Source organism: Rutilus rutilus (genome assembly GCF_951802725.1).
Source record: "Rutilus rutilus genome assembly, chromosome: 13".
NCBI lineage: Eukaryota > Metazoa > Chordata > Actinopteri > Cypriniformes > Leuciscidae > Rutilus > Rutilus rutilus.
The window spans coordinates 12,350,605-12,378,047 of record NC_140218.1 but is presented as its reverse complement, the minus strand read 5'-3'; the positions used below and the strand labels follow the sequence as shown (position 1 = coordinate 12,378,047).

The window sequence follows — 27,443 nt, the reverse complement described above, 5'->3', positions numbered from 1 at the left end:
TAATTGGTATATTAAATATATCATTAAATATACTGAATTACATATTATTTTTATTAATCGTAATCATAATAATAATTATTGTACATAAATAATAATAAAAACTTTACTTAATTACCTATGTAACTATTTAAAACATGTATGTTTGCTGGGTGTCAGGTGGATATTGAAAAATCATCTGACGTTACGCACTAGTCGTCACAGTGAGTGCATAGTCGGGCGTCATTAAGGATGTGCGCGCACTCATAGAAGTGTCTTGGTTGAGAGAGAGAGGAACATCCACAGATGTGTTAAGGGGGTCATTGGGAGTTTGCTTTAGTAGGCTATCCTTCTCTATTTTCATGGCGCAAAACTAATATGGACACGAAGTGGCGATTGCCCATGCATTGCGGATAATACAGCATTGCTGTGCGCACTGAGTGGATTTTTACGCGGAGTCGCCAGGAACCCTCGGAGAAACTGCAACTGTCCAAAACTCGTCTGACAGATCTTCTGAAGTTGAAAACTATCAGAATCAATAACACACAGGGAAATAAGTATAACAATAAAAAAATGACTATAGACATAAGGTTGTTGCATCCACCTACGCGCATTTGGTGATTTGTAAATCAGCAGCTGGTGTCCGGACGGATGTTTGGCGTAAACGAGCACGGACACGGAGCAGAAGCGAAGTGACGGGTTCGGGAGAGCCGTTTGGATTTAGACTACATTGGAGATCGTTCATCATGGTGTCCATAAAGCCCTTAAATAAGGCGTTTGTCGACTGCGTGGCTCTTTTGTTCTGCCTGGCCGTCATGTTTGAGTTGGCTTTTTCTCAAAATGACACGGAACCCATCGTCCTGGAGGGCAAATGTCTGGTGGTTTGTGACTCGAACCCCGCCGACTGGAAGAGCTCGTCCTCGCCGCTCGGCATCTCCGTGCGCGCCGCCAACTCCAAAGTGGCTTTCTCTGCGGTGAGAAGCAACAACCACGAGCCCTCTGAGATGAGCAATAAAACGAGAATCATATATTTTGACCAGGTAAGGCTGATCTTCATGTTTTTATGCATGTTATATTGAGACGAATAGTATTTTTCTTTGACTTTGACTTTTCAGACCATCCAACTAAAGCTCGTGGGCTGGACTAACAGTTTTGGGTTACACGTAATAAACGTTTTACTCCCTATTTCCCAGGGTAGGTTTATTTTAAGTCACTTTATGTATACAGTAGTTTCATACATTAAACTACAAAAAAAAATAAAATAAATAGTTTAACACACATTGACCTTTTCACAGGCCACCTTCGAGTTGAATTAAATGGGGTAAGTTGTCACAACGGAACCAGTAAAAAAAAAAAATCACGAAAGAGAAAACATGTAAAGGGTAACCTAATGGATACTGTATATCATATCATTGTTTTGGCCAACAAATATGGTAATGAATTCAAATTACACATGTGACAACTTGCCCCAGTCTCCTCTATATAAAGCTTTATGTGACTACACATTGTTTCTGCTTTTGTAATTAATTAAATTGATATTTATAGCATAGTCAATACTAGGCAGTGTATTTAAAGTGTTGCTTATTTTTAACATAACAGTAATTTGGGATTTTCTTTAGTGAATCTAATGTTATGGAATATTCAAATTACAAGAGGCATAAAGCAAATTCAATTAATTTGTCATCATTAGTTAATATTCTAAATCAGATTACTGTGATAATTGGAATGAGTGCAGAGGTTAATTATTATTTTGCATTTAACATGGACATTTATTTTACAGAGTAAAGAAAAAGAAAAATAATACATTCAAAATTCAAAGTCATTTGCATGAGAGGATATCTAAATTCAGGACAGATTTACATAGATGTACATGAAAGAGTTTGTTTCGTAACCTCAGATATGATCGGATATACACAGAACTGTGTCAAATATTGTTCATAATACATTGCATCTGTGTGTTTGACACTGACAGCACATACACGCATTTTTTCAGGGTTTCCATTATCGCAGCAGATACACAGGTATGAAATATCACAGTGATGATAGGTCATTACTGATAAGTCAAACTGTCAGGACGGTAAAGGGCAGATATTTATTCTTATTGTATTGCTTATTTTTTTTAGCTGTGTTTGTGTTGAAAGAGGTGCGCAGTGCCATGGCGTTTTCTCATGCATCTGTCTAGGGGTCATGTTATGCTTAACTTTAGTCTTTAGCTTTATGACTCTGAAAATAAATTAATTGGAAACACTCATGCATGTGCTGAATTCAAAGCATACTGTATTTTAAATTACTTCCATTCCATTTCAATGAACTTCAACATGAAAATTAGTAAGCTTGGCTTTGTGTAAATTTATTTATATTCACTGTGTGTTTTGGTGCACACAGATCTGGCATAGCATGACCCTGCCTGATTTTATTCAGTTCTCTTTCTTGGTCAAAGACGTGGTAGAATTAATGAGCGAACGTCATTATGCAGAGTCAGATCAAACAGAGCCTGCATGATGTGCATGCCTGAAGAAAAAAAAAAAAAAAAAAACTATTTTATTACCAATATCCTTGGAATGAATGAAAAATTATGCTGGAGACGAGGTCAGCGTGTGTTTGTATTTAGCGATTGAATCGATTCCCAAAAGAAAAAGGCGGGACATTTGGAGACGTGTCTCTCTGAAGGCTTCCTTACAAACTTTTTCTTTTCATTTACTAACCCCCCTGTTGTTCAAAACCTTGACGCAAAAGTGAAACAGAGGACGACATTTTTAAGATGTTTTCCAATTACAATGAATTGTGACTGAAGATACAAATCCTTCAAAAGGATACATAAGCACCATAAAAGTTGTCTAAAATAACATTTATGTTATAAGGCTTTAATGTAAACCCTAATGCTCAAAATAATGTGGGGGAGAACTTAAATGAAACAAATGAGTTCAATCAAATTAACTTTTATAAGTATTTAGAACTTTCTTTTTCTTTTGAGTTCACAAAATTGACACATTTTAAGTAATCTGAATTGTTTCATTGTTTTGAGTTTTATTAACTTAGTAACTTACTTAACTTAGGCAACCTTAAATTTAACTGAAACTGGGCTGGGATTTCCCATCATGCTTCCCATGATACTCGAAAGGGAGAGTAAATGCTAAAATTAATTGTTATATAATGTTTTTTTGAGCAAGAGTAATGTTAAGCGGGAGATTTAGTAGTGTTAATAGGGGGAACAAAATTCCACAACCCGTCATGGAAACCCATTGCCTTAAAATTAAGTAATACAATGAATGCATAATTGAAAAAAATAAGTTATTTGAACTTGACAATATACCACAAAACTTAATTTTTTCAATTATGCATGAAGTTTATTTACTTCATATCTTTAAAGCAACGGGTATCCTCACTTTTTTTTTTTTTAAGTTAAGTCAACTGATCACTTTTACGGTTAAATCTTGCCAAGTTTCCACTACTAAAAATATTTAAGTTGAGATTGCATGATCATTTTAAGATAAATGAATGATTGAATCAGTTTACTCAGATATTTTAAGTTAAAAATATTAATTTTTAAATGAATCCATTAATCCAGTTCAGAAAACCAATCTGAATTATTTGTTCATAGATCAAACTATAAACTACTTCCCAAATTCAACGATCATTCAATGATCTGCCAGATTGGTCATGGAAAATATCATTGAATAAGATCTGAAGCCATATGATTTCTTTGTGTGTGCAGATTCAATTTTACTTCAATATTCACTGAAAGTATGAAAAGTTCATTAATCACACTGTCCACCTTTGACCTTTCAATGAATCAATTGATCCAGTTCAGAAAACCAATCTGAATGATTTGTTCATGGATCAGACTGATTGATCTGACTGAACCGATTCCCAAGTTCAACTCACTGACTCAATGATCCGTTCACATTGGTCATGGAAAAAATGACTGAATAAGATCTGAAGCTATTGAATGCCTTCAAAAGGCTTTAATATAGTGCAAGATGACTTTTATGGTGCTTCTGCATCCTTTTTGATGCTTGAAAGCCTCAGTCTCCATTTGTAATAGAAAAAGAGACCAACTACATTATTCAAACACTTTCTGTTCCACACAAGAAGGAAAGTCACATGGGTTTGGAAAAACATGAGGGAGAGCAAATTAGCATTTTAGGATGATCAATTCCTTTAATTCCTTGGAAATTTCGCCTGGTAAATTTGAAATACACAGGAAGCTGTTTACATTTTGCCCTTGAGGAGCCATTATTCCACTCCCATTGCTTTAGCTGCAGGAAACTCAAAAAAATAATGTAAAAAAGTGCAGGACTGACCAGCTGCCCTCAGCCACTGCGCTCCAGACCTTGACACACATAACACCATCCAATCCTCTGGCCCGGCACGTGTCTCGCTCGGGGTACGCCACAGGGAAAGGTTGTGTGGAGCTCACAGACTGCAAGAGAGAGATTCTGCCCTTGTCAATGTACCAAGAGCTTTGTGAACCAACAAAAGAGCTGGCTGTTTGGGATGCTGAGTAATCCTAGCGCATATCACAGCTAGTTTATGTGGAAAGCCTTTGTTTGCCTTTATATAGGCAAAGATTTTAGTGTCACTGCAGCGCTGCTCTATAAAAATTCATGGATCCGAGACTGTGAGTGAAAATGTTTCTTGCATTAAAAAAAAAAAAAAAATGTACAAAAACATGTTTAATGCATAACAATTAAACTGTAAAGTAAAAAAATGAACTACACTTTTAAAAATAAAGGTTCTTTATTGGCATTGATGGTTCCAGGAACTTTTTCAATGTACAAAAGTGGAAAAAGGTTCTTTAGATGATTAAAATTGCTCTTTTAGGTTCTTTGCAGAAACAAAATGGTTCTTCCGTGGCATCACTACAAAACCCCCTTTTGGAACCTTTATTTTTAAGAGTATATTGTCTTAGTATCTGGTTTGCCTGACATGATTCAAACCTGATGACCGTGTTCTCCAGCATGACTTGAGATTTTCAGAGGAAGAACAAAGTTCTGTACAAAGGGGCACATTATCAGTGTCACATTATGACTTATTCATTTTACATCAGAACTTTTCTTTCGTTGGAAAGGTTTCAAAATCTGAAACTTTCTTTGTATTTCCAGGTTTAAATGGAGAAACAAAAACTTTTGGACCCTAGTATTGTAGCTTATCTATTTGTGGTCAATCATAAAAAAAGCTGAAACTCTCCCTTTAGCTTGAGGTTTTCTCAGACTGTAATAAAGCCAAGATCAAAAGAGAGAGAGTGCAATGTACAAATTTACCTTTGAGCGGGCTGGGGTCAATGCCCAGACTCCATCCACTCATCTTTGTGTCTACAAAGCGAAGGGAACACAATAAATACACTTTCTTTTTGATGTTCACTTCAATCAGTGTTACAGAACATGACCTGAAATTTCATCAGTGTTGAGAACACTGGGTTTTAATCCTAGGAAACCTGTTGTAGGATGTTTGGCCCTGATGGCATTTGATTCAGGTTTAGTTGTCTTATATTTTTACCACTGTAGATGTGGACTTTTTTTTACCAAGTGCAGAAAGATTACAAGGAGTGCTGGAGTAACACAATCAGAGTTACGTAATAAGATATATAGTTTTTTCAAGTAACTAGTAAAGTAGTGCATTACTTTTGTTAGAGCCATAACTACTATTAATACTTTTGTAATATTTTTCCTTATATTAAGAGTGATTATGTGTTTTGATAAATGCATATTTTGTATTATTTGTATTATATCGCAAGATTTTGACTAGTTTTACGTGCTATAGCCTACGTGTAATAATTTGAAGAAGAATAAGGAAGAAGAAAGGGCTGGTGCTAGACAATCTTTTGATCGTGAAAAGGATCGAATTCATGTTATTGGAACGTGAATAAGTGTATAATCTTTTTTTGTGTTTGATTTCTCTTAAAATGTAACCTGACAACTAAAAAGTAAAGTTTACAAGACAAATTATGGATTCACGCGTCAAATCCTTTGTGCTACACCCTTGTGGAAATGGTGAAGAACGAAAAACGGCTCAGATCGCCATTACATTTTAGTCAAAAGACTTCTTCACATTGGAATTGCGTGAAGTGGAAATCGGTTTGCCAGGATTGATGCCGACATCAACATATGAACATTCCATGATGTATGAGCGGAACAAACTGCGAGTTTGAGATTATTGCGATGGACGAAACTGAAAGTAGCTAAACCAGGCAACGCGCGAATTTCCCGGTCTGGACTATTTGGATGTATAGAGACATTTAAACTTGTTTCTTCAAGTTGAAACTGGACTCTTAATACAATTTAAAAGGTAATTTTGCTGTTACTTTTTTCAATTCATTGATTTTTGACTTGCTGTTGAATTACGGATGACGCAGAAGAAATTGCCAACTCAGATAAAGATGGCCACAAGTACACGCATAAAGCGCAGGAGGAGCGTTTGAACTGACTCATTCATTTGAGAAAGTAAAAAATGGTTCAAATTACCATTCAAATGAAAGAAATTGACAAATTAAAAGAAAATTATGCAAATGTGGAAAAAAAGTTCTTACAACCCTCACCAAATTTTATCAGGAGTTCATTGAGTTAAATGAAAACGTTCAAGAGCTTTTGCTGGATGATGAAAAGGAGGATCAGCATATCTGGTTTGAGCCAAAATCATAAAAAAATCTGGGATTTTGTTATTGCTACTGAACAGTGGATTGAACGTAAAGGATGAAAGTGCGGCAAAAAACGATTACATCGAACCATGTGACAGTCTCTCTGAAGGTGCTTCAGCAGTAAGAAGCAGGTTCCTTAGTTAGACATAGTTCTGTCGCATCATCGGCCACCAGTTCAAGTTCTGTTTTACGAGTGAAAGAAGAGGCTGAGAAAGCTGCTCTGTTGGCAAAAGCTGCTGCTTTAAAAAAGTAACAAGCTCTATAGGTAGAAGAGATAAACCCGAAAGCTAAACTGGAGCAATTAGAACTGCAGACAGCGATTGCTGTTTCTAACACAAAACTTTTCGCAGTTTATGATGAACATGAAAATTCTGGTGAATCAGTGCAAAAATATGTTCAACCAGAGCACACATTGGATGAAAGGAGGTCAGGACTTGAGAAAGATCCTGACGATGAATGTCCAAGCTGCAACCAGAAGAAAACAAAAGCCTGTTGCTGAGCAAACTCGACTTCATAATGCAAGTCAAAATTTTCCAAAATCCGAAAGCTCAGAAGACAATTTATTTCAAATAATGCAAAGACAAAATGAGATCACACAAATGCAAGTAAAGCAACAAAATCTGTGCCAACTACCGCAAAGAGATGTCCCAATCTTCCTTGGTGATCCTCTTAACTTCAGATCATTTATGCAAGCCTTTATGCAAGCATGGACAGTAAAACTGAGAACGCCAAGCTGTTCTATTTGGAGCAATATACCAGTGGTGAACCACAAGACCTGGTAAGGAGTTGTGGACATATGAGTGCAGAAAATGGATATAAAGAGGCAAGAAGATTATTACAACATCATTACGGTGACAAACTCAAAATTGCTTCAGTGTACATTGAGAAGGCACTAAAATGGCCTCAGATCAAAACGGAAGACAGGAAGATGCTAAATGCATATGCTTTTTTCTTGATTGGATGCCGCAACACTATGTAGATTACATGGCTGAAATGGACAACCCTACAAAGCAAAGTTTCTGACTTTAAGAACAAAAGGTTACTACTAAGGGAAGTAGTTTCATTACAAGTGTCTGTACTGATCAGAATAAAGAAAGTGAGACAAAACCTCAACTTGACAAAACCGTTCATGTCACATGCGCGTTCTGTCAAAAGAATCATGCCTTGAATTCCTGTTTCAAGTTTAAGGAGCAAGCACACAAAGATAAAATGTAGTTTTTGAAAACAAAAGGACTGTGCTTTGGATGTCTCACACAAGGACACTTAAGCAGAGACTGCAAGAACATATTTATTTGTCAAGAATGTTCCAAGAGTCACTCAAGTATTTTGCACATTACAAAGGAGAACAGTCCCACATCCAGCAGTTGTGATGAGAACAAAACTAGCATGAGAACAACTTTCATAGACCATGAAACTTGTGGATACATTGGAGCCGGAAACAGTGAATGCATTCTTGCTATAGTTCCAGTCAAGATCAAGTCAAAGAAAAGCGACAAAATAGTAAAGACATATGCTTTCATTGATCAAGGAAGTTCTGCAACATTTTGCACATTTTGAGTCTTTAATGAGAGAGTTAAACTTGAGAGGCAGAAAGACGGAGATTCTTCTTCGTACTATGGGACAAGAAAAACCTATTCATAGTCACATTCTGTCAGACCTGGAAATAAGTGGTTTAGAAAGCGAAGACTACATTTAACTTCCGAAAATGTTCACTCAGAAAGAGATTCCGGTAAAACAGGAAAACATCCCTCGACAGCAGTTATCCTTCCTCATCTCAATGCAGAGGTAGGCCTACCGATTGCCGCTAATGTGCACAAGGCAATAGAACCATGGCAAATAATAAACAATGAGGGAAATGGACCTTATGCTCTTAGGACGGCATTAGGATGGATAGTGAATGGGCCTTTACGAACAGATGTGAGCACCGAATTGGACCAGATCAGAACTCCAAGTTTCACAGTGAACAGGATTGCAGTGGTGGACATTGACACGCTGTTAGTAGAGCATTTCAATGGAGACTTCCCTGAACGTAATTATAGTGACAAAGCTGAAATGTCACAAGAAGACCTAAAATTCATGCAGTGCATTGAGCAGTCGATACAGTATAAAGATGGACATTGCTGTATTGAATTACCTTTTAAGAATGATCCTGATAAGCTGCCCAACAACAGATGCATAGCAGAACAAAGAGCCATCAGTCTCAAAAGGAAGCTCAGCAGGAACCCAGAGTTTCACAAAGACTATAAAGCTTTCATGTCAGACATAATTGACAACGGCTATGCTAAAAAAGTACCTTTAGAACAACTGGAACGCACAGACAAAGTGTGGTATATTCCACACCATGGGATATATCACCCGAAAAAGAACAAAATCAGAGTTGTTTTTGACTGCACTGCGACCTACCAGGGCTTCTCACTGAATAATCAACTGTTGCAGGAACCTGACCTAACCAATACTCTCATTGCTAAATCGATTCAAGAGCCAATTGCTATCATGGCAGATATCGAATCAATGTTTTACCAAGTTAGAGTCCCAGATTATGATTCAGATCTTTTGCGATTTTTGTGGTGGCCTGAAGGAGATCTAGGTAAGCATACAGAGGAATACTGGATGACAGTACACCTGTTTGGGGCAACCTCTTCTCTCAGTTGTGCATGCTTCGCTTGCAGAAGAACAGAAGAAACTGCTGAAGTGGTCAATACTATTCTCCAAAACGTTTACATGGACGATTGCTTAAAATATGTCGCCTCTGAGGAGGCAGCAATCAAACTATCACAAAGTCTGATATCTATGTGCTCTAAAGGTGGATTCAATTTGACTAAGTGGGTGAGAAATAACAGAGAAGTCCCGTTATCATTTCCAGAAAAGGAAAGATCCAAAGAGGTAGGGGACTGAGACTTCAATAAAAGCAATCTACCAATTGAAAGAGCTCTTGGAGTACGGTGGTGCACAGAATCAGATACAATCAGATTCTCAATCAACGTACAGGCGAGACCTGCTACGAGAAGAGGAATGCTTTCAGTAGTGAATTTCATATATGATCCTTTTGGTCTTGTAGCACCCTGAATCCTTACAGCGAAACTCATTTTGAGACAACTGTGCAAAGACAAATTAGGCTGGGATCAGAACATTACGGAAAAGCAAGCACAAAAATGGTTCACGTGGCAAAAGGACATACAACAATTGTCAAACTTCAGTGTAGGCAGATGCTTCAAGCCAGACACTACTAAGTCTGCTCAATTACATAATTTCGCAGATGCAAGTGAAAATGGATATGGAACTGTTTCCTATCTAGTACTCACAAATGAGGAAGGAGAAAAACACTGTTCATTCGTAATGGGTAAATCCAGAGTTGCGCCTTTGAAGCAGATAACAATCCTTAGAATGGAGTAGACTGCAGCAGTTATTGCAGCGAAAATGGGCAGAATGTTAAAACAAGAGCTTCAGCTACAACTCAAAGACTCTGTGTTTTGGACTGATAGCCTCACAGTACTGCAATGCATTGAGAATGAAGCCTCACGATTTAAAACATTTGTTGCCAATAGGGTTTCCTTCATCAGAGAAGCTTCTGAGCCCTCACAGTGTGGAGGTATGTCAACACCTTGCCTCTAGAGGCATCAAAGTGGAAAACTTCATGAAAAAGGAAAATTGGGTCAAAGGACCAGAATTCCTTGTGAGAGTGAATGGCCTTGGCGACTAGATAATGCAGGTGCAATGGAAGTGGAATTGAAACAGTCAGCTGTAGTAAATTGTGTCAGTGCTACAGGAAAAGCGAAACCTCTGGATAAAATGATTGAGTATTATTCAGAATGGTACAGATTGAAGAGAGCAATCGCTTTGGATGTTGAGGCTGAAGGAAATACTCCCAACACCTATCAAACAAGAGACGTGAAATTCAAGCTACCATAAGTCAAACTGAAAATAATCCAAACAGACAAGCACATTTGCAAACTCAAATGTTCAAGTTGAGACAGACACTGACCAATAAACCTCTTTCAGTAGAAGATGTGGAAAATGCAGAACTGAGTCTGATTCGATACAGTCAAAGACAGACATTCCCTGACGAATTCAAGTCTTTGCAAAGCAGTAACTATGCCACCAGGAGTTTTTGTGAAAGAGGACTGTTGTTCACGTAGAAGATGGAGGCAAATTCAATACATGGCAGACCTCTTTTGGTTCAGATGGACTAAGGAATATCTGCCGTTACTTCAAGAACGACAGAAGTGGCAGAAATTGAAAAGAAACATGGTGCCTGGAGACATTGTTCTCATTGTGGATAATTCTGCTCCGAGAAATTCTAGGATTATGGGAAGAATCCTCAGGACCACACCAGATGCTTCTGCTTGTGTTCAGACAAAAACTTGTCTGTTGGAAAGGCCGATAACAAAACTCTGCTTATTGCAAGAAGCAGCAGAAGAAGAAGAACTTCATAAAGGCTGTGAATAGAAATTTCATAGAAATTTAGAATTTTCTAAAAGAACTGTTTAAAAGAAAAGGAAGTACACTGTAAAAAATTTGTAACACTTCCAAATCAAAAATTTCAATTGACCGATAACATCAAAATTTTTCAATTGGCCCAAGTGAAAATCTGTACATTTAATTTTAGAATTTACAGAATTTCACTTGGGCCAATTGAAAATTTTTTATGTTATCGGTCAATTGAAATTTTTGATTTGGGAGTGTTACAAATTTTTTACAGTGTATTGTTATGACTCTATTCAAATATTGAACAAGATAATTGTTATGCTTTCGGCATAGACAATTAGGGGCCGGAGTGTTAGAGCCATAACTAAATAATAATTTTTAAATATTTTTCCTTATATTAAGAGTGATTATGTTTTTGATAAATGCATATTTTGTGTTATTTGTATTATAACTAGATTTTGACTAGTTTTACATGCTACATACATGTAATAATTTGAAGAAGAATAAGGAAGAAGAGAGGGTTGGTGCTAGACAGTCTTTTGACCGTGAAAAGGATCGAATTCATGTTATTGGAGCGTGAATAAGTGTATAATCTTTTTTTGTGTGTGTGTTTGATTTCTCTTAAAATGTAACCTGACAACGAAAAAGTAAAGTTTACAAGACAAATTATGGATTTATTATTATTTATTTATTATTAGCAAATTATTTGTGCTACACCCTTGTGGAAATAACGGCTCAGATCGCCATTACAACTTTTAAAATATCGGAGTTATCTGAGTAAATAAGCAACGCAAGTTACTTTGTTTTCCCATTTATTGACTGACAGCTCTCCTGTCATCATGTTGGGAGAAATCGGAAGTGTGTGCGCTGTGTAAACATGATGGTTATTGTTTCCAGTATTCCTCAAAATTAGTAAAAACAGTGAAATGCAAACTCTAGCAAAATGCAAAATACGCAGACCTGTAATAATAAAATGTGATAAATAAATAACGCATATAGGCTACTTTATGCATTTATTCTCACTTTATTAACAGTACAGGTGTGAATTTACATTTCCTTCAGCCTGAGGCTTATTCATTTCACTTCTGGTGTGAAAGGGACTTTACATTTGCCATAAACAAACAAACAAGCCCAACCCAGGTGAAAAAGTAACGCAAAAGTAACACAACATTACTTTCCAAAAAAGTAACTAAGTAATCCAATTAGTTACTTTTTTAGGGAGTAATGCAATATTGTAACGCATTACTTTTAAAAGTAACTTCCCCAACACTAATAACAGGTGGAGGAGGTGTTTTATTGTTTGACCATGTAAAAGTAGTTATTTAAACCATTTCCCAGGCCTAAGTATTAAACTACTTCAGCACTAATTCCCACAACATTTGTACATGAATTATACCTCAAACCTTCACAACAACAACAATAACTATATTAGTGTCCACACTAGTGGACGAGATCATTCTGTTTGAATCAGTGAACACGTACTGCAGCTTTGTCATCTGTCACTTTAAATGCTTAAACTTTTTAAAGCAGAATGGATTCTGATTGGCTGTCAATGTTTTTATTATTCATCAGCTGGAGAAATCATTCAAGAAGTGATTCAAACTAGTGCCGTTATAGTTGTGGTGTGGAATCTGCAGTGCTTTTATATTTAGAACGATTAATATCTTTATTGTTATTGTTGTAGTTATCGTCCTTGTTGTGAATGGGCTTTTACACTATAGTTAAAAAACGGTTATATTGTAAAATATCATTACAATAAAATAAAATTACTGTTCTATTTGAATACATTTTAAAATGTAATTTATTGTGATGAAAGCTGAATTTTCAGCATCATTACTCCAGTCTTCAGTGTCACATGTCACAGAAATCATTATAATATGTTATGATATATAAGAATATATAAGAGATATAATAAGAATAAGAATCTTTATTGTCATTGTATGCACACAGTAATACACATCAACGAAATGGAGTTGGCAGCTCTAAAAAAAGATGCATAAAACAATAAGTAATAATACATAACAGACTGGACGGCTCAAATGAACATTTATTTGAAATATAAATCCTTTTTAACATTACTTATGTCACAATAGGAACTGTATAGCAAGCTGCCACTGTGCATTAAAAAGTCTGTGAAAACACATCTTTCCATGGTGTCTGTCACTTCAGATGCAGTTTCTGTCTCTTGCGCGAGTGAAAATCCACCTATGATTGATTGCCCTGCATTTGCTATAGTTCATGGTGCCTCATCACGGCATTAGAATGGAATCACGGTCAGCGTGACCGTAAGAATGAGAATTTGGTGTGATGGCAGGATTGTAGTTTTGTTTCATTGCTGCAGAGGATTATTATTAAAAAGTCCAATTGTAAGCATGAGTGCATTCATATTTGATTCCAGCTGCCTTTTCTAATCTGACACTAACGTTTTTTTCCAAGGTCTTTTGAGGTTTTAGCATCGCAGGTATACATATTTCACAGAAAAAAATAATTGTATGGTGTGGATAGGATATTTCATTATAATGGCATCAGATCTGATACCTCTGTAATACTCTTTTGCAGGTTCTTGTCAACATAGGAAACTATTTCACGTTGGAATCCGTCTTTCTTTGTCCCCGGAAAGGAGTCTACAGCTTTAACTTCCACGTTATTAAAGTGTACCAGAGCCAGACTATACAAGTGAGCACAGAAAGAATATGTTTAATCACTTTAATTAATTTAGTAATGAACAGAGTTAAGAGAATATAGAAATTGGGTAACATTTGAAGCCTGTATAAATATTGCATTTTAAATGTATTTTCAATTTATTATACAATGCCTTACAATACATCTTGGATAGTCAGTATATTTAAAGTTAAACATAAACTTAAAGTTGAACAGCTTTTTAACTATTTAAAACATAATCAGATGTTATTTGTCATGCAGGAATTATAATAGTACTTTTCAGTGCTTATATTTTATTATGAGACTTATAATACTTTTATTTACAAAACAAAAATCTGTTAACATACATGTATTATTGTGTTCAATTACTTTAGTTAAATATATTTAACATGATGCATGTTGTTGTAACTAATTGTAAGCAACAATTATCGTATAATCTATCACAAAAATATATGGTAATTTTTGCTTTTTAAATAATGCACTGTACATTTTCACCATAATTATAAGTTATTTCAAGCTTAATTTTATTATAATATTTTACAAACATATGTCTTGTTAAATATTATATAGATTTTCATTGTAAATATAAGAAATTCATACTTTCTCCTTTACATTTTTACAGCTCATTACAGTAATATTGCATGTATAATTTTTCTTTTTATTGTGTGGTAACTACTTCTTTTTTTTTTTTTCATAAATGTAACTATCATAGATGTAGATAGATTCATGAAATAAGTCCTGTAAAACGTACATACTTGAGATCTCTGCATTGATTTTCTCTCTATGTGTTTCAGGTGAATTTAATGCTGAATGGAAAACCGGTCATCTCTGCCTTCGCAGGAGACAAAGACGTCACACGTGAGGCCGCCACCAATGGAGTCCTCCTGCACCTCAACAAAGAAGACAAGGTTTATCTGAAACTGGAGAAGGGGAATCTGGTAGGAGGATGGCAGTACTCCACCTTTTCTGGCTTTCTTGTTTTTCCTCTGTAAAGCAAACAAAAAGACCGCCACCTTTGCTGTCCGATCGTCATTGTGTAACCAGCCCTTCAGCATTAATTGGAGGCACCCAAATGGAATCATAATTCCAGACATTCATTCAGCTGTTGTCTGCGGACTACTGGAAAATGCGTCGGTGAATCTGGAGACGTCTACTTCAGTGCAATATCACTTTCTGCTGCCATTCAGGATTCAACACATCATGTCAGACTGTTTGTTCGTTTCGTTCGTATGTGTGTATTGGTTTTTAGCGTGTGGTTTTTAGTGAAATGAGGGATCCTGATTTAGTATTTGTTAATAAGGTCATTTCCTGTCAGAGAGGAAAGGCACGAAACAGTCTTGCCACTTGAGGGCGGAATATTTCAAAACCCCTGCACTGCACCATGCCTATTTAAAAATAAAATCTAAAATTTAATTACATTAAAAAAAATTACAAATATCATTGTTTTCAAGCAAATGCACATTTCTATGTAAATTAGACTTGTTCATGCTAAATATCAATGCTTTTAGCCTGTGCTATTTATCGCCATGAAAAACAGGTAGTAAAAAAACTTTATTTAAAAGTGTTTCCATTTGTTTCTAGCTATCATGGGAGCAGTAATTCATCATATGATGATCAAATGAGAATAAGAAGAACATTATAATGGCCGTGTTTCCCAACATGCTCCGTACTTTCTGCTGTATTTCAATGCATTGCAATGGTTGAGTGAGGGGCCGTTCACACAGTACGGCTGCATCCGAAATCGCATACTTCCCTACTGTATAGTAGGCGAAAAACAGTACGTGACAACATAAGTATGTCCGAATTCACAGTACTCATAAAAGAGTACCCGAATGACCTACCACTCCCGATGGACACTTTACTATCCCATGAGGCCACGGGAGAGGATTTTTGAATGGCAGTGAAGCGACTGACGCTGGTAAAGTCACATGATAATGACAACGTGGCGAATGTATTACGTCCGGATTACATTCATACTATATAGAACATACTTTTTTATTACTTGTTCAAAATAAGAACCTACTCTTATTATGCGATTTATGGATGCAGCCTATGTGTTTTTCCATTCCACTGCGCTACTTTTCCATTGTTTTTCAATGTAAATATGCGCTAGACGGACATGTTTGAGCATTGCACTTGCGTCTTTTGACGTGCCGTTCTAAAAACTCAACGCTCAAGTTAAAATAAAACTTTTAAAAAAATGTACCTCAAGACATTGCAGTGTTTTTTTTTCTAATATTGACTTGCTGTACAGCCTCAGTAAAGTCGCTATATCACGGTAGTCTGTTGCATCCTCTGCATCCTAGAACTCTGACCTGTAAGTTGGAGAATTACACTGGACGTTTGGGGGTTTTTTTTGGTTGCGTTTGCGACTACTTTCTTTGCATACTTCCTTTAGTCAGTCGGCTGCTATGCTGCGTTCATACCATGTTGTAATTATCGTAAATAAAGCTCCATTTGCTTTCGAATCGCTCTCGCGGTACTTTGATGTCATACACCGATCGGTCTGCACAGCGCAGCTTCAAGTCGAACACACCTTGAATCTGCAGTGGTCAGGTACAGCGGCCACATGGTACAAGTCGTAACTAACACTTTGTAATCAGGGCTTGACAATGACATTAACTTTTTTGCTCACCAAGTCAAGTCAAGTCATCTTCATTTATATAGCGCTTTTAACAATGTAGATTGTTCCAAAGCAGCTTTACAATGATAATAGGAAATTAAAGTAAAGTGTTTTGGCTTTATAGCAGCTCTAGAATAAAGTTATTGTCCAGCTAAAGTTAGTTTGATTGATTCACTTCCGTCGCAACGATCATTAGTTATTAACTTAGGGGCCGCAAACACAACACCGTTTTAACAGAAAACTCTTAAGTTCTTTCTGCGCAAACTTCAAAAACGCGAACCAGTGAGAACGCCAGCCACTGTGGCTAGTGGTTTTCCAAAGTTACTGTACTAGCCACTCAGCATTTTCACATCGATGGGAAAAACTGCCATATATATATTTTTATTATTAGGCTTCTGTCACTTTAAGACCTGATGCGCTGATCCATTATACTGTTACACATGCGTTTTCTTTTTCAACTGTTTACGTTCACTTAAAACAACTGACTGCGTTTGAGTGAATACTCGCCAAGACCAGCATTTTGACATTATTTTGTGTGTATTTGACTGTTTAAGCGCAATAAGCAGTGAAAAATAACTCAATTTAGTACTGAGAGGCGGCTTTATGTGCTGCACTTTGGGTGTGAGCAGAAAATCTGCAGGAATCTGCATCACAAGCACCATTAGAAAGCTCTCTCTCCCCTGTACAATCCTGTCGGATCCAAATATGGTCATTTCCTTTTTATCAGCAACCAATTGTGAAAGTAAAAGGGCTGAATGCGCAATCTCATTGGCTGATGATAAATCTTTAAAGCCCGTTTTCTCAAAATGACTTTTCTCTCATACTCCAAGTCCGAAATCTCCACTTCAGTAGCACCTATATACACCAAACTTCCCAGTCTTGTACCTAGTTATATTATGAAGACATTTACAGGGGGATTTGTAAATATATTATTCCTAGCCTGATTTATATAACATTTTATTTCAAAAAACATGGCGAAAATTGACAGTATTTTCTGATTTACAGGATAACAAAAGTAGATATCCATAAATCCCTCTGTAATTTTTTCCCATCTAATATGTGAACAATGAAAAAAAGATTTTTAACCTGGCTTTATCCAATACTCAGATTTAAAATATATGCAAATTAGCGCATATTTAATTATATATAGCCTAATTTGCATATTTAAACATTAAATTACAGAAAACTTGTAATACATTTTTTTCTCATCTTAATGTAGGTAATCAACTGGGAAAGTTTCATGGTGATATCTGCTAGTTACAATTTTTACCCTATTCACCTGTAGTGTCTCGCCTTAAGATATTGGGTGAACGCACCTCTAGTTTCAGTCTCAGACGGACCGTTGGCTAAACGTCTGATGCATAAGGCACACAACTGGCAAACACTTCGGGAGTTTCGAAGTCGTCATCTGATTGGTTGAATTCTATAGGATTTCTAGGTTTCACATTCTTTAACGGTCCGCTTGGAAACAATGCCATCGTGAAGCCAAACCCCCTCATGGAAGAAGAACGCTGTCGTGTTTACAACTGTGACAATGATGCTTTTTTTCAAAAGCATGTGAAGTTCACAGCACCATTGTTGCTGTAAAATTGCAAGATGTTCTTGAATGAATAATTTATTAGATGCATGCTGGTCTCATGCCCCTAAACATGATGCTGTGATTGGTTGCTTTACATGTCAGTCAGACGGCCTCTTGGTTGTGCCTTGGCCAATGAAAGCTGACTAGTCAGGTGCTCGTAAACCAGGCCACAGTTCATTCTTAATTTGGCCTGTAATGTTTGCAGTAAATGTTTTCTGTGTAAAAACGACAGGATCGTCTGAATGGAAAAGAAAGATGAAACAGTACTTACTGATTTCAATCCTGAAATCCAGAAAAAATAAATGAACTAATTTTCACCATTAAGAGGTGTTAAAGGGAATATGTTTGTGATCCGTTCAGGGACTTCACACGGAGTGTTAAAGCACAGTTTGTTTTAACAGAGTCGAGGGGTGGAGGGATTGGTGTGTGTAAAGGTGCCAATGAGCTCAGACACGCTCACACAACAACTCAATAATCATGTCACCGGCATCATTCTTACAGTTTCGGAATTATTGTCTGTCACTTGTGAGTCACATAGACTGTGTGCTTGAGGTTAAGGCAGAACTATAGGCCACTGGAGGCTGGAGAGTTGATGTTTGTGTGACTTAAAGACCACAGTTGGAGTGTGGATCTCATCACTGAGTACATTTAAAGGGACAGTTCACACACAAAAATATTGGCCAACATTTACTCATTCTTATGTTGTTTCAAAACCATATGCTGCAATTTAACAATTATTCATAGTAACCACATCTTTAACGCTTCAATAAAGGCAGAAAAAATAATAATACATAAATTCACCAAAATGAATACATATGACAACAGTCATGTGCTGTACCGTGTGCTACCATTTTTGAATGTGAATTATTGTTCAGAATGAAATACTAATTTATTGAATACTTTTATTTTTTATTTTAGCATTTGAATTAGCTTTTATATTTTCAGTTATCATTTAAATTTTCGTCGAAGTAATTTTGTTGTGTGCTTTTGTTTTGTCATTTTTATTCGTTTTTTTAAAAATAAGTATTTTTATTTAGCTTTATTCTATTTTTTGTAATATAGACTTATTTATTTCACGTAAGTGCCAAGGCAACTTTATATATATATATATATATATATACAGACCCTTTCCAAAAAATTTGAATATCATGGAAAAGTTTATTTATTTCCATAATTCCATTCAAAACGTTAAACTTCCATAGATTATAGATTCAGGGCCCACAACTTAAACGATTTCAAATATTTAGTTGTTTATTTGTACATAATTTGGGCTTCCAGCTCATAAAACCCACGAAAACAGGATTTCAAAAAATTTGAATATTAGATGAAATCACACAGTAATTACACAGTGATACCATGGTCATTGAACCAGGTTTTGGTTATTTTGGCAGTGTGGGCAGGTGCAAATCCTGCTGGAAAATGAAGTCAGCATCTCCATAAAGCTTGTCTGCTGAAGGAAGCATGAAGTGCTCTGAAAATGTCCTGGTAGACGGCTGCGTTGAGTGGACAGCACAGTGGACCAACACCAGCCGATGACCAACACAGACTGTGGAAACTTCACACTGGACTTCAAGCATCTTGGATTGTGTGCCTCTCCATTCTTCCTCCAGACTCTGGGACCTTGGTTTCCAAATGAGATGCAAAATTTGCTCTCATCAGAAAAGAGGACTTTGGTCCACTGTGCTTTATTAAATCCAGAGTCAACGCAGCCGTCTACCGGGACATTTTCAGAGCACTTCATGCTTCCTTCATTTTCCAGCAGGATTTGCACCTGCCCACACTGCCAAAAGAACCAAAACCTGGTTCAATGACCATGGTATCACTGTGTAATTACTGTGTGATTTCATGTAATATTCAAATTTTTTGAAATCCTGTTTTCGTGGGTTTTATGAGCTGGAAGCCCAAATTATGTACAAATAAACAACTAACTACTTGAAATCGTTTAAGTTGTGGGCCCTGAATCTATAATCTATGGAAGTTTAACGTTTTGAATGGAATTATGGAAATAAATCAACTTTTCCATGATATTCTACTTTTTTGGAAAGGGTCTGTATATATATCATTATCATTTATTATTTTTTATAGTTAGTTTTAATTAACTATATATATTTAATATTTAATAATTAACAACATTTCTGTGTATGTCTTTTTTTCAGTAACTATAAAAAAAATAGTAACCGTTTATTCTACAAAAGTTCACAATAAACCCTATGAGATTAGTTTTTTTACATGACCTCATCATGTTGCATGAGTGGTTATTGTGCATTTGAATTGAATTTTGTGTTCAAATGTCTTAACATTTGACGGTCATATCAAGTAATAACTTTAGTGAAGAAAGAGAAGAAGATTTTTTTAATTCTCCACAGCATACAGATTTGGAATAACATGAGGGGGAGTAAATAATAAACAAACAAAAAAATTGCTACCTCGACACTGAATTCAATCTAGACTAAAATAGTCTAGCAATTTTTTATTTTATTGTATAAACTGCATTGTGCAAAAAAGTGGTGGTGAGTAAATAATGGCAGAAGTTGTATTTGTGGGTTGTAACTATTCCTTCAAGTTTTAGTTTAGATGTGGTTTAGATCTCAACCACAGCTTGGTGCCGTTTCAAACAAATGCTGCAATAAACCAATTCTAAAAAAATATTAAACCACTAAAATTTCAGCTCATTAAAAACAATGTTTTAATTAGAGGGCGAGATTGTAAGAATAACTAACTTGACATTGAGTAAATGTCTTCTTCAATGTGTAGTTCACCACACACTTCAAAACCTTCAGCTGCGTTTCATCAGTTTCCCTGAAAAGCCTTTCATATTGTGACACAGGTCTGCCACTTATTAGCAACTAATGGATTCTTGCTTTGATAATACTTTTTTTATTAAACAAACTCAGTGTTTGATGGATTAAAAATTTCAGAAAGTGAATGTTCAATCAACCATGTGGCCATGCGATTTAGCGCAATCATTATGGCTCACGGAGCAAACAGAATAGCGTGAGCCGCATTCCTATCGCTTTTCACTCTTTATGCCAAGTCTTACATTAATGTTGAATTACCTTTGTAAATATTTAATTTTCATTCTCACTATTTTTTACACTATAGATTCGCTGATGTGAAGTGTCAGTTCACAAACGACAGATTGGCCTAATATCGTGAATAATTTGATCCTGGCGTGTCACATGACTGACTGGTGGTGTCGTGTAGTTCAAACTGTATGCCGTACATGTTTTATGCTCCAATGAGTCATTATTCTTTTAGCAGAGCCTTGTTATAATGGACCTCAGACTAATGTTAATTAGACTAATGGAAATGCTTGGAAAATGTGCCCTCATTTATGTTCAAATCTTTGTCATATTTATATGTAAAACACCTATTTTTTTATTATTTAAGATTTTTTTTTCTTTGTCTATGTGCATCCCACTTTGACATTGTTTCTTCACGATGGACATCTTCAGATGGCGTTTGGATCAAAGACGAGTTGAATCAGATGACTTCTCTCTGGGATTGTACCAGGTCTACAAACATAATGGAGATCTCGCATGTTTGCATCGGTGGATTTGGAGTGACAAGCAGAAAGATGAGTGATTATGTTTTCATCAAAACTGAAACTTTTCTTTCCTTTTTTATTACCAATGTCCACACCAAACAAGAGAGACACATCAGTAGAAGTGTCACAAGACTGAAATGGTTAAAGAAAACAGCAGGAATCATGTAAAAACCATATTAGATGACAAGAGGGACTTGGGTGATTAAAAGAAGAGCAGCATCCGGTCTGTGTCATTGATTACGAATCACCAAAATGTGTTTGACCATATGGTTGGATTGTCTCTGATTTGATCAAAAAAGCCTTTAAATCATTATGTGTTTTTGTCCTATTAAATTCAAGTATCCGTAATGAAAATGTGTCCTTGTTCATTTCATAGCTGGACAATCCTTCAGAGGATTAGGTCCAGTGTTATTCTGCACATGAACACAGATATTTGATTGAATGGAGAGTATCTTACACACGGTGTTATGTATTTGTGACCTCTGATTCAAGGCTGCAAGATTAAGTACTTTCGATCCAAAATCCTGCATTTTCCTCATGCAGTGGCTGTCTTTTATTGTTTAACTATTGTAATTCAAGGCTTTCTTAGACAATCTGCATGCTGAAACACAAATGCATGTTGCTTAATTAAACAGAACCCAGTGAATCAAGAAAAATTGGCAGCCAAGAATACTTTTATGATCAACATTTTCACAAGAGTTTTTTTTTTATAAAAAAAAAAAAAAAAAATGCTTGCAACATTACTACAGCACATATTTCTCCATATGGAAATTGTTTTTTAATGATAACTTATACACCTTTAAAGACAGGCTTACGGTGAGCTATGAGGTTGTTAATCGATAGTATTTCCTTCTGTTGAAGCTGGCATCCCACATTATTTCAACTTATTTTTAAAATAAAGAGGGATTTATAGTGAAAAACTACATTACCCATGGTGCAGTACAAAAAAATTCCACCAATCAGAGTCGCGACAAGACAGCGCCAAAAGAGCTCTTTAGCTCCGCCCACTCCCATGAAACACAGCAAATGACGTAAACGTCATAAAAAAAAGTCATAAAATATATTGTTTTTATATATATACAATCAACATTTTTAAATGTGCAGTTTTATATTTCTCCATTGTTTTTAATTTGATTATGCGGTTTGCAATGCGTCATGATGATCAAAATACGTATTTGCTTCAAATGAAAGTTTGTAATGCTATGTTTCACCTCGTAGCTGATTGGTTTGGTTCATGGCTTATTATGCTTAACAGAGACTTTTTTTTAAATCCCTATGGGAGAAATGAATGTAAAACATACTTTCGGAATCAATGCCGCTGAAAAAATGGGCGGGCTCTGTTGCACAAGGCCTAGCAGCTTCACAGCAACACCCTGGCAACCACTTACAAGACCCTAGCATCCTGGAGTCAACTTTTGCATGTGGCAACACCAGCATTTTGTACAAAATTCACAAATCTGGCTATATTTTTAAATGCTATTTTAGTATTGTTTTTTTTGTTTTGTTTTTAAAGGCTCCCACCTCAATGTGTGACTTTAAAACCGTTCCAGTGTCTGTTTTAGCACATTTACTTCTTAGTAAACACTTTTTCTTGCCAACACAGGAAATTGGAGTTGCAGAATATATCACTTGAGATTTTTGCACTGGGATGCCCACGGTTATTTGCTTGGGGGAAAAAAACAATAATTTAATATAGTTGACCTAAAAAAAAGTCCTTTCCGCAATCAAATAGCATTTTGTGTGTCGTTCGGTTCACCACCTCATATAACCGATTGACCACTGGGTGTGTGTATATCTTTTTTAATCTGGGTGCTTTTAAAAGTTTCTCACAGCACCAGTCCAATTACTCTAAATATTAAATCACCCCTGAGCAACAAAAACACGACGGCTAAACAGACGCCTTCATCCAGCAACAGCCAATTCTGCACATTTCGCCAACTGACATTATGCAGAATCTGCACTTCTGTTTCTGAATAATTGGTCAATTTGGCCACTTTCCCCTCACGGATCAAGAATGATAAATATGTTGTTGTGGAGGATGAACACAAGCACCCGGCGAAAACCTTAGCAGGTAGGATGGATTTTACTGTGGGATGCTTGAGAAGTCCCTATTTACTGGCCTCTCCTCATTTAATATTAAACACAGGAGTTATTAAAGCAACCATCAACAAGAGCTATAAAAAAAAACTACGGAGATTGACTGAAGAGAGAGGAAGAAGGAGAAAAAGAACTGAGAAAATGAGGAGAAACTGCATAATGTCATGCGTTTGGGTGAATTTCAGAACTCACGGTATTGATTTGTCCGTCCGTCCTGTCCACGGATCACTTCCTCAATCCGTAAATTCATTTGTATGTCCTCTGTGAACTGCGTCTAAGAATAATTGACAGAATATGTATCACTGATTGTCAAAGACATCATGGCAAAGTGCCATCTGAATACAAACAAAGGCCTTGCTAAAGTGCTTTGGGCACTGGTCCTGCTCAGTGCATCTGAGGAAATGAGAGTGTCCTTGGTAATTATTGTCATGAAAGAAATGATTCACAGCTGCTGCAATTAGTCAGGAATTATCAAGATTCATGCTGTGTGTTTGCATTGTGCAAACAGCCAATTACAAGACACCTTGTCCAGATTGCATAAAGGTGTGACTAGGCATGTGTTTAGGTGAAAATATAGGTCGCACCTTTGACGCAGTGTAAGTTCTGTCGCATACTGTGACGTCGACTGCCTAAAACTCAGTTTTTCTCAGTTTACATGCAAACGTGCAAACAGAGTTTTCCAAAATCTCCACTCTGAGGCGAATTCTCCGTTTGCGTGTAAACGAGGGGCACAATCGAAGGGAAATGTCTCCGTTTTTCAAAATAACCATGTACGTGTAAACGGGGCCTAAAATTTAATTTAAAGGTGAACTAAGTAACTTTTTTACCTTAACTGAACAGCTTCGGAGTCATTGGAATGGTTATATTACTAATTTCGGGTTGAATGGTGGTCGTTTCGCACCCCCCTGGTGCCCGTGAGTGGAAAATACGCACTTGCAACTTTGAGCCGGCGGGCCGCTCAATATCAGATCCTGATATCAGGTCTCGCGATGTAAACAATTGCTTTACGGCCAAAAGAAATCTGCTAAAATGCTGTCATTATTGCGCTCCCTCACGCTGTCCGAACCCGAATGAAGAAGACGTTTTAAAGAATGTCCCATCTGCTTTGATGTCGTTGATCTACTAGCCTCTGGTGTCTGAGAATAGCCAACGAGTTTTTACAACAGTGTTGTCAAATATCTATTACGAAGCTGTGGGGGGAGCTCTAGAGAGAAACCTGCGAGAATACAGCGAAGAAATCCCGAAACTACTGATCCCCGCTTTAACAAGTGCAATGTAATATACTTGTGCATAATAATTAAGCTTAATGCGAATTTGCTGGGGCTTGAATTTAACGTTTTGGCTAACTATTTCATTATGTTCTTCATTTGGTTACAGAAGACTTGAGTCATTCTTTTATGAAACTGTTAAGGCCCGTCCCCATTACTATCATTGAATAGAAAGAAGTGACCATGATGTTCTGCCTAACATCTCTTTAGGTGTTTTATGGAAGAAAGCAAGGCAGACAGATCTAGTGCACTTAAAATATGTTTGATTTTACTATAATGAGCACAAAGCAACTTAAGCAAATTAGTATCAAATAAAAATGCCCATAAAAGATAAGATGTTAAATGAACTGCAAATTGTTCTAATTGGCTTGTAATCAGAAATGTAATTCAATCCAGGCGATGAGGAATTGGACTAAATTAGAACGGTTCAGTTCTGATGCTTCTTGCCCAGGAGTAAACACAGTAAACTGTAAATATCTCACTATTTCTAACTATTATCAGCGCCTTCAAACAGAGAGGCTTTTGTTGATTCAGTGGAAAGTTCATTTGGCTAATACAGCACAATAAATCCCCAGTCCCGGGACAGGCAAAACTAAGCACTTTCTTGGCCCAGTGCTCAGACTTGGATGAATGAGAAAATTAATCATTTATTTGACATAAAAATAGCACTGTAAGAATATTTCTGGCTGTTTGATAAAAGTAAATAAATATTGAGTCAACCTTATGTAACCTATCCTACTCGACAACCTCCTAGCGGGATTCGAACGGCGGTCTCCGGCGGGCGCGCTAGCAAAGACCACAGCCGCTAATGTGCCTAAACCTCTCTCCGATCGGGGTCACGGCACCAAATGTAACTGGTTCTACTCGACCTGCTCTGAGCGGGATTCGAACTCGCACAGCTCTTACTGGCCTATGTCCGTTACACTTACATATGATTTGATGGACACATTGTCATAAGAACAACTTGTCTTGCAGTCCAAACTCTCATGAACCTAGTATCACATTAACATTTCCCAGTTCATCTCGAACAATTCTGTGAAATGACTCGCATTTCAGTGAGTGAGTCAGTTATGTCTCTAAATGATTCATCTGATTCAAACCGCTAACCCAGCGAGTGCTTCATGAATCATTGTGATGGACTCACTAAAAATAATTAGTTTGTAAGAGTCCTTTGTTCGAGAACCGAACATCTCGGTGCAGGAAACACTGGCATGCGCTCGAACGAAAACCGCGTGTGAACCACTTTAGATTTTAAATTATTATCGCCTTTTTTAGTTCGTTATAGTCACAGTCTGGAGCCACATCCAGCAATTTCCGCTTCGACACATGCTGTCAGTTCGAAAGCCTGTAGTTTTGACCTTTTCCAACGCGTGCATAAAATTAGTCGGATAATAACTGTAATCACTAACAATTTGTTCTCCGGTTTATTGGACATCCTGGGGAAAGGCAGAAAAGAAGAAGCAGTTTCACCTGTTCTCTGTTCATTCAGCTGGTGAACTCAGAAATCACCCCTCGAGAGCTCTGTGGGAGAACGCTGTTGACATTTAATACTCTGCAAGTTTCCTTTCTGACCTCCGAGCCGACCATCAAAAGTGAGGACAGCAGTCTAACCGCAAAATATTACACAATCCACTCAACAAAGATGAGCTGTCATGAATATGAGTCGAGATTTTTTTCCATAAAGGATGGCACAGACGAGATGGCACCCTTGCTTTTTATCATTAGTACAACAATAGGTTTGTAGCTAGTTGCGCTCGAGCTTGAGTGGATAGCTTGAATATATCAAGGTAAGAGATGATGTTAAAAATGATTGTAATTGAACAGAAACGGCTTATGGGCCGCTTTCAGGTGCTGGATGGAAAACATAATGATTCTGGACAGAAATGCTTCTTATTTTTCAGACGACTGTCAGTCACTATGCGTAACGCTTTGATACACTGACAAAGCAGCATTTAATATGAGTCCTGTATTCGTTTATGAAGTCGAATGAAGCAATCTTAGATTTATGATGTAACACGCAGGACATTCTTAAATTTAAAGACTAACAATGTCTGTTTGACCTTGGTTAGATTCTGATGTATACTGGAATGATGTTATCATTATTAACAAAACTTGTTAAAATGATATAAATAGCCTATATATATTTTTTTTTTTTCAGATATAAATGCAGTAGAATCAAACAAAAACTATGAAAGTAAAAAAATAACAAAACATTTACAGAAAAACATATTTTAGTTTTTGCATTTTGGATAACCTTATTTTATTAATCTCCTTAGTCTAAAGGTATGTTTGCACAACCAGAATTTACTAATCCCTATAAAAAAGTTTTTCCTTTGCATTATCAGAACGATCCCCGTTCATGACTAAAATCCCCGAAAATGACTAAAAATGCTGCCAGGCCAGTGGTTGGTGATGTGACTTTGTAATGAAACACTATGCGCCTGAATACGCATGTGCATGATATCACAGTTTTCACAAATTTGATCAAATTACGGTATCATTTTCAAAGACGTGCACTCTGAAACCCGTTTTAAAATGTCAAAAAGCTTGAGTTTCAGCCAGGTCAGTGATAGATAGATAGATAGATAGATAGATAGATAGATAGATAGATAGATAGATAGATAGATAGA

At 36.6% G+C, this 27,443-nt stretch overlaps 1 protein-coding gene across 1 annotated transcript; it reads left to right on the top strand.

The window, feature by feature from the left end:
• Positions 1–221: 221 nt before the first annotated feature.
• Positions 222–15,812, top strand: cbln4 (cerebellin 4 precursor). The gene is made up of 3 exons (XM_084428837.1): positions 222–1,016; positions 13,598–13,714; positions 14,494–15,812. The coding sequence occupies exons 1-3, from the start codon at positions 723–725 to the stop codon at positions 14,689–14,691; spliced, it is 609 nt and encodes a 202-aa protein (XP_084284963.1). The 5' UTR covers positions 222–722; the 3' UTR covers positions 14,692–15,812.
• The last annotated feature ends 11,631 nt before the right edge of the window (positions 15,813–27,443 follow it).